Here is a 14,406-nt window from a genome sequence, read left to right as displayed (position 1 = left end):
CGTAATGAAAATGTTACGTTTTTAAAACAAATTGTGGGGCTTTCCTGGTGGCGCAGTGGTTAAGAATCCGCCTGCCAATGCAGGGGACACAAGTTCGTGCCCTGGTCTGGGAAGATCCCACATGCTGCAGAGCAGCTAAGCCCGTACGCCACAACTACTGAGCCTGCGCTCTAGAGCCTGTGAGCTACAACTACTAAAGCCCGTGCTCTGCAACAAGAGAAGACACCGCAATGAGAAGCCCGCGCACCGCGACGAAGAGTAGCCCCCGCTCACCGCAACTAAAGAAATCCCACACAGCAACGAAGACCCAGCCATACATACATACATACATACATACATAATAAAGTTCCCTTTAAAACAAATTGTGACAGGCGATGAAAAGTGGATACCATACAATAATGTAGAACAGAAGAGATCATGGGGCAAGTGAAATGAACTATCACCAACCACACCAAAGGCCGGTCTTCATCCAAAGAGGTGATGTTGTGTATATGGTGGGATTGGAAGGGAGTCCTCCATTATGTGCTTCTTCTGGAAAACGAAACGATTAACTCCAGCAAGTACTGCTCCCAATTAGACCAACTGAAAGTGGTACTCAGCGAAAAGCGTCCAGAATTAGTCAACAGAAAACGCATAGTCTTCCATCAGGCTAACGCAAGACCGCATGTTTCTTTGATGACCAGGCAAAAACTGTTACAGCTTGGCTGGGAAGTTCTGATTCATCCTCCATATTCACCAGACATTGTACCTTCGGATTTCCATTTTTTTAGGTCTTTACAAAATTCTCTTAACAGAAAAAATTTCAATTCCCTCGAAGACTGTTAAAGGCACCTGGAACAGTTCTTTGCTCAAAAAGATAAAAAGTTTTGGGAAGATGGAATTATGAAGTTGCCTGAAAAATGGCAGAAGGTAGTGGAACAAAAGGGTGAATACATTGTTCAATAGAGTTCTTGATGAAAATGAAAAATGTGTCTTTTATTTTTACTTAAAAACCAAAGGCACTTATTGGCCAACCCAGTATTATGTATACTTACTATGGTACAGTCATACATTGGGATACTGTGCAGTTGTTTAAAAAAACCCACAAACCTAAAGTAGATTTATTCTACTAATATGGACCAACTTCCAATGTGATAAAGCAAGATGCAAATCAATTCATGTAATATGTTGCCACTTTTTTTTAAAGGAAAATATATATGTATATGCTTGTGTTTGCATATTTTTATCTTTAGAGTTTTGGTAAGCACAAAGTGCATTGGAGGGAAGGAAATTTATTTTTCACTCTATACTGTTTTGTACTGTTTGAATTTTTTAGAAAATCACATTCATATATTACCTTTAAAAACAAATACATTTTTTATTTTTATATTTTAATTAAAAATAAATTTTTGGCCATGCCGTGCAGCTTGTGGTATCTTAGTCCCCCAACCAAGGATCGAACCCACACCCTCAGCAGTGAAAGTGCCAAGTTCTAACCAATGGACCACCAGGGAATTCCCTAAATACATTTTTTAAAAAAGATTAATTGAAGTAAAAAATGTTCTTGGTATTTTGGGCAATATATAAACGTTGGTATTTGGTCAAGAAGTACTTTTTGCTGTTTTGTCATGGAAATTTACTATTTTTATGTATTTTTAAATATCTATAATAGAAAGTAGAAACAATTAAAATTTAAGAATTGAGAAAAATTTTCAATTTCTTTTGTTCTTGAAGTTTTAATGAGATGCTGTATATGGAAGCACAGAGTGGTAGTCTCAAAAAGTGATTGGGCAATTAAAGTAAAAAGATAGGGGTTGAGATTTTTGTATGTAGCCCTTCTGGCGAAATTTGTGAAGTTTGGTAGCTTTGGATAGCTTAGGTAGCCTTAGATAGCAATATCATAATGGAGAAACCAGTTTCAAGAGAGAAGGAAAGCAAGAAGTAGCATTTGTATTTACTGAGGGTCTGTAAGGTGTCAGGAGCTGTATGTAAGTTATTTAATCATCAGTAACCCCATGAGTAGGTGGTGGTTTTCTCTGGTTTACAGATGAAGAAAGCCAGGTTCCAGAGTGATCAAGTACCTTTCTTGAAGTCCCACAGGTAGTAAGTGGCAGAGCTGGAATTTGAATCTAGATCTGACTGACTCCAAGAAAATCATGTCTCTGCTATTCTACAGTGATACTTCTTCAGCAGAAGCATCTCTTCCTGCCTCTTAACATTCATTCTGTATTGTAGCTATTTGGATGACCACTCTGCAGTATTTTCTTTGCTATCTTTCTGGTTGAGTAATGAATAGTTTTGATAGAATCAAGTACTTCAATTTGCCACATTTTTGATGCCTGCTACATAAGAAAAATCTGACCTTATAATAGGATTTTTTCTCTTTATTTTTAAGTAAGGGTAAAAATAGAAAATATGAGAATAAATTTCTTTCCTATTATTTATGAATTTTTGTTCTTTTTTTCCCCCAGAACTTTATGAAATCTTCCTCTCAAGAGCAAAGGAACGGTGGAAAAGCTTCAGTGAAACAAATTCAGAGAATGATGTAGAAGGTGTGATTTTTTTTGTTGTGGTTAATAAAAATTTCTCAAAATCCAGTCGCTGAGATACTAGTGTGATTTTTACAATGTATCAGGAACTGTAGTAATTCTTCACATACATTATGTCCTTTAATGTTGTAACCCTTTAAGTAGGTGGTATTATACTGAATGATATAAGAGGAAACTGAGGCTCAGAGTATTTAACTTGGGAACAGTGAAGCTGTAATGTAAACCCAGGTTGTTGGACCCCAGAGTCCAGGATTTAATCATAACAGTAAGACTAATGGGGTGCAGTATTTTTAGGCCAACTCTTAACTTAAAGATAGATGATCTGCACACCTCACTTGTGACCTGTTGTCTCCCCTGACTCTCACTGACTTTCATTCACTCCCTAATGTATTATTTATAATTCTTATTGTGCCTTAACCTTTGTTCATTTAATTCACGCATAGACCTCATCTTTCCCTCCACTCTCATCAGTTTTTCTCCTAATCATTTTGGCGAAAACAGGAACACTTTTTTTTCCTGTCATCATAGTTTATTAAATTTAGGTAAATTTATTTAAATATTTCTTGTCCTTGAATAATGGGGAGCTGTTTATCTGCCAGTCACTTTTCTTTCTACTTCATAGGAAGCAAATTTTTCTCTTCCCTATAAGTAAAACTCTAAAAATGAGCATGGTTTAGGGTAGAGAAATGGTGCATATCTCATATTGGTTTTCATGAGTATGTAAACAACTCTTAAATTCCTTGAATACTCTTTTTTCTAATTTAGAAAAGTGAACAGTATGGTGGGGAAAATTGACTAAACAAGGTTAGAAAGAAGATTTGATTTGCAGAAGGGTTCGTGTAAGTATCATCCCAAGACCTGTTAGCTATGTCAGCTATTTGTGGGAAACTAAAAGTGCAAGGAAGAAGATGTAAGAAGTTTTAATTGGCAGGGCCTCAGCCTGTGTTTTAAACTCACTTTTATGAAATATTGGAAGCATAAGAATTAAAATTATGAGACATTTTGTCATGATTAATAAATGGTAAAAGTTATATTTTAGTAGAAATTAAATGTAAATGAAGAATTGTTTCAATCAGAAGAACTGTTTAAATTACTGATTTCTTATTTCCTGGGTGTTTATAATTTGTAGTTGTCATTAAACTTTTTTGGCCATTATCTTTTCAAATATTACTTCTGCCTCATCTTTCCTCTCCTTCTAGGACTTCAATTACATGTATGTTAGACCATTTAACAGTGTCCCATAAGTCTCTTATACTATTTTTTAAAATTCATTTTCTTTCTGTGCATCAGTTTAGATGATTTTTGTAATCAAGTTCATGAATCCTCTCTTCTTTTATATCCAGTCTATTAAATATATCCTATTTATCCAATATATATCTTTAATTTCAGAAATTACACTTTATAATTCTAGAATGTCTACCTGGTTCTTTTTATAGATTCTATTTTTCTGTGGAAATTCTTTATCTTTCCATCCCACACATTTCTTCAATCATTTTCTCTATTTTCTTTAACATATTTATAGCAGTTAATATTCTTGTTTAATTCCATTCCTGGATCATCTGCAGGTCTGCTTCTATTGGCTGGTTTTTCCCTTGATTATACGTCATATTTTCCTGATTCTTTGCATATCTTAAAAATTTAAATTGTATGTCAGTTATTATAAATAAAAAAGGTATAAATTGAAGCTGGTGTTTCCCCTCAGAGGAATTATGCTCTTTTCTGTTAGGCCATTGGGTTATTGCCTCAATTCAGTCAGTAACTGAGCTAGGTTGGGCAAGATTACAGCTTTAGATAGGCTTAGTTAATCTTGGGTTTCAAATCTGTTGATAGGAAGAACTGTCCTATTTTGACTACAGGCTCCCCTCTTCAATGAGACATTCTCCCAAGGGCCATGTGCTTATGAGTGATTTCATTATGTCTTTCCAGCTTGGCCTTCTGCACTACACTAGCACTCAGCAAAAGTCCCACAGGGTAAAACCAAATATACATTCAGGCTCCTCCAGATCCTTTCTGTCACATCAGTCTTATGTGGCCATGAAAAGCTCTTCTGGTTTCTCTTTCCCTAAGCAGAGTACCTTTGTCTATGGAGGCTCAATCCTGAGCCCATTCTGAGACTTGGCAGATGCCCCTAGGAAGAAAAATGGCCACTGGTATCCACTCACCTAGGAAAGGGAAGGCTCGTCTCTTTCTGGGATTTAAATCCTTTAGACCGCTTTCCTGGCCCTCAGCAGTGAGAGCATGGAGTCCTAACCACTGGACCACCCGGGAATTCCCTCTTACGCCTTTTTTAAAACAAGTGGTATTTGAAATTCGTCCTTTTTCCTAGTTTTTATTGTGGGAGCAGTAGTCTCCCCCTACCTTCTATGAAACCTAGAAGCAGAAATCTTTCACCATAAAACTTTCTGATAAATGTATAGATACTTTCTTCATATTAGAGGCTCTAAGTTCCAGCAAAAGCTATATGGCATTTCTTTAAATTTCTTAATTATTCAGCTTTTAACTTTCCTTAAGTAACATATATGCTGTGTGATCATTCTGTGTTGGTAAGATTGAACTTGGTATAGTCAAGTAATCATTTCAATTTTATCTAACTGGCAAATGCAGGTGTATCTGTTGCTGATCGGGAGGCCAGTCTGGAATTAATTAAGTTGGACATATCCCGTACATTTCCATCTCTCTACATCTTTCAGAAGGTAAGGGTTTCTAACCACCTTGTAACAAGTATTTTTTTTTTAATCCAAGGGAACAAATTCTCTAAATGCATAGCTATTATTTTTTAAAAGGCAAAACTATAAAAATTGTAGACCTTTATATAAAAAATGTAAAACTAGTAGGAAAATAGTAAAGGCATTTCTGTTATTTTATTCCACTGATTGAATGCATTGCAGTTAGCATAGCACATAAAGGTACTTGATGAATTTCCACTGAAGTGAATTTCTTTGTTTTACTTTCTATTCTGTAAAATATTTAAATTTTAACATTTTTGCCTAGTAAATTGTTAAAATATAAAGAAGTTTGTTCCAAAACTTTAAAATTTTTCAGAATTATAATACTATCGAAATAGGAAGAAACAGTTTATTTTTTGTGCAGAGGCTGTTATGAAGTTGTTTATATTTTATGAGGAGAGAAATAATTACATTTTATATGTCTATATGACTCAAGTCTTTATTCATGGAATTCTTCTATCTTTATATTGATAAAATGAGATTAAAAATTTTACCATTAAGATTAAAATTATTAGTAAACTTAATTTCGTGTAGCTTGATGGTTTTCTCTTGCTGAAACTGTATTATAGCAAATGAAAGAATCTATTTTCATTATAATTTTATTGTACCAAATTTAGACTTCTTTAAAATTGCACACAAACTACATAGCTTGTATCCATCCATCAAGTGAGTTTATTTGGCTTTTTTGGTTTTTCATAATTTTTTTTATTCATACTTTAGAAAACATCTTTGTGGAGTGATAAAGTATACTGACTAAAACTAGTCATTTAGGAAATGTAAAGTTTATTAACATGTTTTTTGAGAATTAACTTAGAGACAATTATTTGTATAGCTTGACATTTCATTTTTCTCTCCTCTAAGGGTGGCCCATATCATGATGTCTTACATAGTATATTAGGGGCATATACATGTTACAGACCTGATGTTGGTTATGTAAGTATTTGTTTCAGTCTGTTTTTTGAATATAAACATTTTATCTCTCTTATCTCATAGTATCTTATGTTGTATTAGCTCCCAAATGTCCGTATCTTTATGTTTTTTTTTCTCGGTCATATTAACTTACCTGGAGAGGAATCTTCCCATCTCCTACCAGAGGCTTATGAGACTGACAGCCAGCTTTCTCAGAGAGCAGCTGGGGATTTTACCATTCAATTTGTAAACTTTTTTTTATTGTTCCTGCTGTGGTGCCTTCTCCCCTTCTCCCTAACTCTCCTTTTCCTGACTGTCCCTTCAGAGATAAACCTCTTATGTTCTGCTGGGTTGAGGGAAAGGTAGATAGATACCTGTCCATACAGGATAGAGGAGGGGATTTGCTCCTTTCACAGATTTTCAGCCAATCCTAGTTGTAGCCCTACCTTTCAATTTTAGAGGAACCTGATAACTTCACTTCCTGAGCTTTCCAGATTTTGTGGCTGAATTGGCTTGCTGCTTATTGGCTTCCTCCTCTGCACATATTTTAGTTTCAACATTCTCCATTTAGTTAAATTAAAATTTCTAAAATGCTGTTGACATCTTTTATCTACTGTTTATATTATTTTCCATTCTTTTCGTCCTCCTAAGTTAATATTTTTCTTTTTATTTACTGTTATTTTAGTTGGATTTGGGAGGGAACAAAGAAAACTGTATGTTCAATTTGTCATGTTTAACTAGAAATCATTAAACCTTCGTCTTCTTGCCTTTGTCTTAAAAAGAAGAATTTTAGAGATCTCACAATAGGGTGGCTGTGTGGTACAATTTACCCTATTTTGTTGCATGTTCATTTGTATATTTGTTTATTGATCCACTTAACAAATATTTATTGTGTGCTTATTGCTATATGCCAGGCTTTGTTCTAGGCATTTTGTTCACCTCAGTGAACAGAAGAAAGATTCTTCCCTTTTTGATGCTTATAATTTAGAAGGAAGAGACAGACAAGAAATAACAACAAATAAGTAAATCATATGTTACATTAAAAGGTGATAAGTGCTATGGAAAAAGTATGGCGTGGGTTGAGGGGAAGTGAAGGTTTGGGTATGGGGCAGGTTGTAGTATTAAAGGATATGTCCATATGAAGGAAGTAAAATTTGAACAAAGAATCCCTCTTGCTCGTGTGTTCTGTAATAGAACTGGAAAGACATTATGTAACCCCTTCACATTTTTAAGTTGACATTCATTTAAATTTTTTCATTATAAGTTTAATTGTAAAGGATTTAATTTTTAGCACTTGTTAAATATTGGTATTTTAAAATAAAACTCATACTTCTTTTAAAAAGTGTAGCCAGTAGAATTTTAACACTATAATGAGTTTATATATGTCATCATCATTTAAAAATTTTTTTTTTTAATTTTTATTTATTTTTGGCTGCATTGAGTCTTCATTGCTGCGCGCGGGCTTTTCTCCAGTTGCGGCGAGCGGGGGCTACTCTTCGTTGCGGTGCGCGGGCTTCTCACTGCGGTGGCTTCTCTGGTTGCAGAGCACGGGCTCTAGGCGCACAGGCTTCAGTAGTTGTGGCACGGGGGCTCAGTAGTTGTGGCTCACGGGCTCTAGAGCACAGGCTCAGTAGTTGTGGCTCACGGGCTTAGTTGCTCCGTGGCATGTGGGATCTTCCCGGACCAGGGCTTGAACCCGCGTCCCCTGCACTGGCAGGTGGATGCTTAACCACTGCGCCACCAGGGAAGTCCCTGTCATCATCATTTAAAGAAAAATATATGAACAAGTTCTTCGTTAATACTCTACAGAATACACAGATTTATTGGCTCATTGGATTTATGTAAAATGACCACCTTAGAACCTAACTGGTGATGACAAGCCTCACTGGCAAGGCAGTCAGTCAAATCAGACTTGTTTTATAATATGTGATAAGAGTAGTATAAACTATATTGGAATACATATTTCATGATGTGGTTTGATAAAATAGGTTTTTAACTGCATTAATGAATAATACATACTTAATCTATAAGTAAATCACACAGAAGTTTTATCTGTGGAATTTCTTCAGTATATCTTGTAAAAATTTGGTAATGGTTCACATTCCAGTTATATTTAAAATAACCAAGGACACCAATCTGTATTGCTCTTTTATTTGTTCTCCTGGTCTCTCTGTGTAAGTCTGTTATACAAATCTCTATCAGAAGTGCTCTGTAAACTGTTTTTTTAATGAAAGAATGAATATTTTTACAACAGCAGTTTCCAATTACTTATCTGCTAAAAAATGTGCAATAGCTGCTCATAACTCACAAGCAAACATCTGTATAGCTTAGCCTTTTACTGAAGACCTTTCATAATTTGTAAATGCATCCTACTTTTTCTAATTTTTCCCATTAATCCCATTATAAATCGCTTGCTCCAACTGTGCTGACCCTATATGTCTTTGCTGACGTGTCTTTTCCATCTTAGAATGATTTTTCCTCATTTTTCCAGCTGCTCTTCCGGGAATCCAGCCCCACTATCCTAACCCCCATAGTCTCTTCTTTCTTGGAATTTCAGCGGCACTTCTCATAGATCTCTTTTGTTCCTAGTTCTTCACTTTCTACCTCAGACAGATGTGTTATAACAATGAAGACAGTCACCTAATTTTCATTAAATTTTGTGAGTTTATACTCTGAAATACTTCAGACTGAGAGAAAATGAAAACTAGGTAGGATACTGAGATAGACTTTTGTAGCAAGTAAAAGCTGATACTTTTTTCTTTTTTCCAAAATTTTCCCTAATACTTTTTAAACCACATGAGCAAGAAAGAAAAGTAAAATTAGGGAGATTTCATAATTTTTAGTGGTTCTCTATATTTACCTTTGTTGGAAGATAAAAAGAAATTTAAAAACTTGATTAATTCTACTTTGTAATGTCACTTTGTAATTTTTCAGGAATACAATACAATAAAATAAACTATAGATTTATTATTGTAAGCACATTTTGATTAATTTCTTTTCCTTTGAAGGTCCAAGGGATGTCCTTCATAGCAGCAGTTCTCATTCTCAACTTGGAAGAGGCAGATGCCTTCATTGCATTTGCAAATCTCCTGAATAAGCCATGCCAGTTAGCCTTTTTTCGTGTGGATCACAGCATGGTATGGACATTTGGAATGAATTGTGTTTTTCTTTGACTGTCAGTTTCTATAGTCTGAATGCCCTTTTAGAGTGAAAAACAGTAATTAGAAGACTAAGATAATCTGATCTAAAATAAGCTTTTCATTGAATTATTATAGTTCTATGAATGCTTGATGAAAAGACTCAGAGGTGTTAAGCAAGATTTTCTATTACGATTAAGGATTTATTTTCTCTATTTCTAGAGTATACTCTAATAATAATAATTTTGTTGAAATTTCTATCTTTAGATGTTGAGATATTTTGCAACGTTTGAAGTATTTTTTGAAGAAAATCTCTCCAAACTGTTTCTTCATTTCAAATCTTACAGTCTTACACCAGACATATACTTGATAGACTGGTAAGTCATAACATATGTAAAATATAATTATTAAAAGGAAACAAAGTGTAACTTTTTGTCTAGAGTAAATTTCATGCACAGGATCATACATATAAAAAACTCTTCGCTTACATGTAGAGAAACTCTCACATTTTTGTGGGGAGGCATTTGATTAAGAGCATGGACTCTGGGTTGAAATCAGAATCCCTCAGTTTGTGTTTCAGTTTCCTAACTATAAAATGGGAATAATAATATCTATATCTTGAGTTGTACTGAGAGTGTTTTGCATGGATTATCTCATTCAATGCCTGGTACATAGTAAGCTCTCAGAAAGAGTTAGTTGCTGTTCCTTTAATATTCTTAACACCAAGGGCTTATGATAGTTATGATAGTGTTTCTTTATCGAGGGCTTTGTTTTTTTCCAAGGCCTTATCCAGCTTTCTGACCGAGTAATGATGCCTTATTTAGGTGCTAATGTCTTTTTTTCAACTTTACAATTCTAGCTCTTCTGTTTTAAGTTGGAAATTTTGCCTAGGACTCTGGTGAGCAGTAAAATCGATTATAGAGAGGGGGGTGAACTTTGCCCAAGAGATGGAGCAGTTGATCTTAAGATAGACTGTTAGGAGTACATGTGAAATATTTAAACCTTAAATCCTAATCATTAAACATCACTGGGTTTCATATAAATGATATTGTTTTAGTATGGAAAAATACATTAATAATGGCATTGATCAAATATCTTTCCAGTTGTTTGAGGTTTCTTTTATTTAGGCTTTAAAAAAAAACTAAGTTATTTTTCAGTGTATTCTCTTCCATTCCCATTAGGAACATTAGAATTCCTTTGAGTAGGACCCAAGATCATGGGGAGAAGGGTTTTATAATATGGGACGCAAGGGACCAAGATCAAATCTGTAAATCTGTAAAGAAGGGGGAAAAAACTCCTCAACTGTCCCTCTTAAGGACTGTGAGCATGAGGCAAAGCAGGATCACAGTTGATAAAGGGAGCAGGATGGAATTAATACTGAGTGAGTACTGTATGCTAGAAACTCCCTAGGCACTACTGGTACCCTTCCTCATTTTGAACAGTGAATTAGTATTCTCTGTACTACCAAGAGTATGTTTTTTGTTATGCAATTAAATATATGTTTATAACTTAAGAAGTAGACACGGATTTTTGTTTCACTGCCTCTGTTGAGCTTATAACATACGAATCCCAGGATCAGTGGTGCAAGAAAAAAGAGGAATAAATGAGTGGCAGTGCTAAAGGGAATTTTTTTCATTTTTTAGCGGGAGAGCCTTTAGTTCCCTTGTTCACGCACATTTCATCAGCAGTACCTCAGATAAACACAGTCTGTGTAAAAATGTGTACCTTCTTTGCCAAGGCAACATCAAGAGAAGTTCTCTAGCACCTACTCTCCCTCCTTCCTCAACCAGAGTGCTACCCCAGAGTACCACTGGATAAAGACTTACATGATCAAACATTATCAGAAAGGATGTGAAAAACCATTTTGGTGATTCTATTGGAGGGTATACATGCTCCAAAAGAAGTAGTAAGTAAAGTTTGGTGAAGGGAAAACAAAAGAGTGGATGTTTGTGGAAAGAGAAAAGAGGAAAGTCAGAATTTATGGTTTTGTATTTAGGTTACTAAAAGATGGTACTTGGTTTCCTCATACAGTAGTAAGAAGTAACTTTTATTGAGCATTTCTTATGTGCCTGGCACTATTCAAAATACTTTACATTTATTAACTCCTTTAATTTTCAAAACAATTCTGAGAGTTAGGTAATTTTATTTTGTTTACTAATGAGGAAACTGAGGCACAGCAAGGATGAGTATCTTACTCAAGGTAACACAACCAATACGTTGCAAATCTAAGATTCAAACTCAGGTGTTCTGATTTCAGAGCCCATACCCTTAACCATGAGGTTATTCTGCCACTCTAGTTTGTATTAGGCCATATCTCAATGTAAGGTTGTAAATTCACATACTTTTGTTATCTATTACTTCATTTCCAACTACTCACGTTCTTTGAGCGAAGGAGCCATATCTTATTTGCCTTTTTCACCCTAATTAAGCACTGTTCTTTTTATATATAGATACTTAATGAGTGAATGAATAAATGAATGAAAAATTCCAATGACTTTTTCCCCCTAATTTTAGGATCTTCACACTATATAGCAAATCACTACCACTTGATCTGGCCTGTCGAGTCTGGGATGTATTTTGCAGAGATGGGGAGGAATTTTTATTTAGGACTGGATTAGGAATCCTCCGATTATATGAAGATATTCTCCTACAGATGGACTTTATTCATATAGCACAGTTTCTAACTAAATTGCCAGAAGATATCACATCAGAAAAGCTGTTCACCTGTATTGCAGCCATTCAGATGCAGAATAGTACCAAAAAATGGACTCAGGTAGAGTGACATTTTCCTACTTGTAATAGATGTATAAAAACAGTTTATTTCTTGTAAAAAAAAAAAAAAAAAAAAAGTCATGTATTTCTCAAATGTTAGTGCTTAAATTTTTAAAAAACTTACAAAAATAATTTTTGACTTTGAAAAAAAAAAAATGAATTGCTCCGCTTTCACCTCTCCAGACTTACAGCTTTATTTTTATGTAAGTCCAGTAATATTTTATGAGTTTAGTCAAGTACAGCCTACAATAGTCATGTATTTGCCAGGGCAATTGTATAATTACCTTGGTATTTCAGATAGACAACAATTGTTTTAAATGCCTGATGTGTACTAAGGGTTTGCAATAAAAAGAATATAATGTATGATCCTGACTTTTTAGATGCTTAGTCTTGTTAGGGAAGCAAATATATTGGCAGTCGAAAGTTAAATGACATAAAAAATAGTGTTAACACTTGCTCCATGAATGATAACCAGTAGGCATTATAAGCTCTCAAGTTTTATTGCTTATGAAAATGAAAATATAAGAATATTGGTCCAGAGGATGTTTTGTTACCTAACAGTAATTTTATAATATTTGGCAAGTGATGAAAACTGGAATCTAACTATATATCATAAAGTTGGGTTGAAACAAGAGGATTTGAGAATGGCAGTCTTTCAGGGGACAGAGTTATGTATACTAAAGCTTTTTCATGTTAATAAACTATAGTTTTTAAAATCTCTTTAATCTGCATGGTAGTTTTTTTGAGGATTAATGTTTACTTTATATAATTTCCAGGTCTTTGCATCTGTGATGAAGGATATTAAAGAAGGAGACAAGAATAATAGTCCAGCTCTGAAAAGCTAATCTTCAAAATTAACAGACTAATTGCAATATTAAAAAAATGTTTTTGATAAAAGTATTTTGTTTCCTATGTAAAAAGCATGGAAGAAAATGTTGAAGAAAGCTAAAAGAATCAAGACTTGGAAAACCGCTGATTTTGAATTCCATGGCTGAAGTAAATGAGTACCTATTGACAGTATTAATAAAAAAGTATTTTATAGGGAGAGCCATTTTACAAAGAAAAAAGTTTAAATGGCTAGTTCATACTCCGTAATTTGGAGTGAACAGTTTAATGCAATAAATTTTTTTAACAGCTTTGGAGATAGTTCAAATTTTTACATCTTTTCTTTTTTAACATTTAGCATAAAGGAGGAGCATAACAATTAGCACTTTGGAGGTCAGAACAGGATTGTTAAATACTACTTTAACTTCCAAAATACTATTGGAAATAAACACCTGAGTACAGATATTCTCTCCAGTTCCAAACTTTTGAAGGTATTATAGACCAAGAATAAGCAACGTTGATTGTAAATTATTTACGTCACTGAAGTTGTTTATCTTCACTCACAGGTTGGGGCAAATTTAGGTTATCTGGGAACTGGAAATATTGGTAGGAGATTGTTTAGCATTTGTGTAGGTGTTTTTCCACAGTATCATGTCTATTTGTTTTTGAAAGGAAATTGTTTCATTTCCTCAAGGAATTCCTATCACTCAGAGCATTTTATCCTCTCTGTTTCTAGTCTAAGAAATTGTTCATCTAGTAATTTAAGAAAGCTAACTGGTAGAAGGAAATTTCTTTGCACTTTAATGGACTGAAGGCTTTTTGGGGGGAGTAAGTCCATAAATATAAATGAGGTTTTTCAATGGTAAGAGTAAAAAGTAATGAATTTTGAGAGTTCTTAATTAGAATGCTACTTGGCAAGACTTTAAATTTGTTAGTTAAAATTCTTTCGCTGTAGAAACAAAATTTGTTAATTCCAGTTTGAAATTGGAAATCTTAATATGTAGCCAAGTCTATGACTTGTAAAACACTGTGTATAATTTTCTAATCAAAGGAAATAAGAGTAAAAGGTAAAATTAATTTTTTTCTAATGAGTAACTTTGATGATATAGTGGATAAAGGAATGATTAATTATTGGTAAATTGCCATTAAATCTATTATAATATGTTTAATTCTTAAACCTAAAGTAAATCACTTGAATATCATGAGTGATATCTATATAAAAAGGTATTTGGTTAATAATTAGATTTATAATGTGCTTTGATGTTGCAATTTGCTTTGAAACAACAATTAAGCACACTATTTCTGTTAGCGGTATATAGTCTTCAAACTAACAAGCCTGAGAACCTTGTTAGTGTAGCGCCTGCCTCTTTAGGAGTATGGGACCAGACGGTACCTATGTATTTTTACCCCATGGGTCATTCTAGCCTAGGGACCACTAATGGAACCCTCAGAAGTTAACTCCTCTCCTAGGAGCTTGCTTAGTGGAAACTAGTAGTGTAATAAAATATT

General features: G+C 34.2%; 1 protein-coding gene across 7 annotated transcripts in view; it reads left to right on the top strand.

The window, feature by feature from the left end:
• TBC1D12 (TBC1 domain family member 12) overlaps positions 1-14,026 on the top strand; it is a 120,692-nt gene extending 106,666 nt beyond the window's left edge. For all 7 annotated transcript variants that reach the window (XM_061170878.1, XM_061170804.1, XM_061170572.1 and 4 more), the window contains 7 exons: positions 2,451-2,531; positions 5,133-5,221; positions 6,116-6,187; positions 9,172-9,300; positions 9,568-9,677; positions 11,815-12,073; positions 12,849-14,026. In XM_061170878.1, coding sequence (XP_061026861.1) covers positions 2,451-2,531; positions 5,133-5,221; positions 6,116-6,187; positions 9,172-9,300; positions 9,568-9,677; positions 11,815-12,073; positions 12,849-12,917 — 809 coding nt within the window. In that variant the 3' untranslated portion in view covers positions 12,918-14,026. The remainder of the gene's footprint in view (positions 1-2,450; positions 2,532-5,132; positions 5,222-6,115; positions 6,188-9,171; positions 9,301-9,567; positions 9,678-11,814; positions 12,074-12,848) is intronic.
• Positions 14,027-14,406: the final 380 nt, after the last annotated feature.

Source organism: Eubalaena glacialis, chromosome 1 (genome assembly GCF_028564815.1).
Source record: "Eubalaena glacialis isolate mEubGla1 chromosome 1, mEubGla1.1.hap2.+ XY, whole genome shotgun sequence".
In the NCBI taxonomy this organism is placed as follows: Eukaryota; Metazoa; Chordata; class Mammalia; order Artiodactyla; family Balaenidae; genus Eubalaena; species Eubalaena glacialis.
The sequence above is the reverse complement of the archived record's forward strand: the minus strand, read 5'-3'. Positions and strand labels throughout refer to the sequence as shown.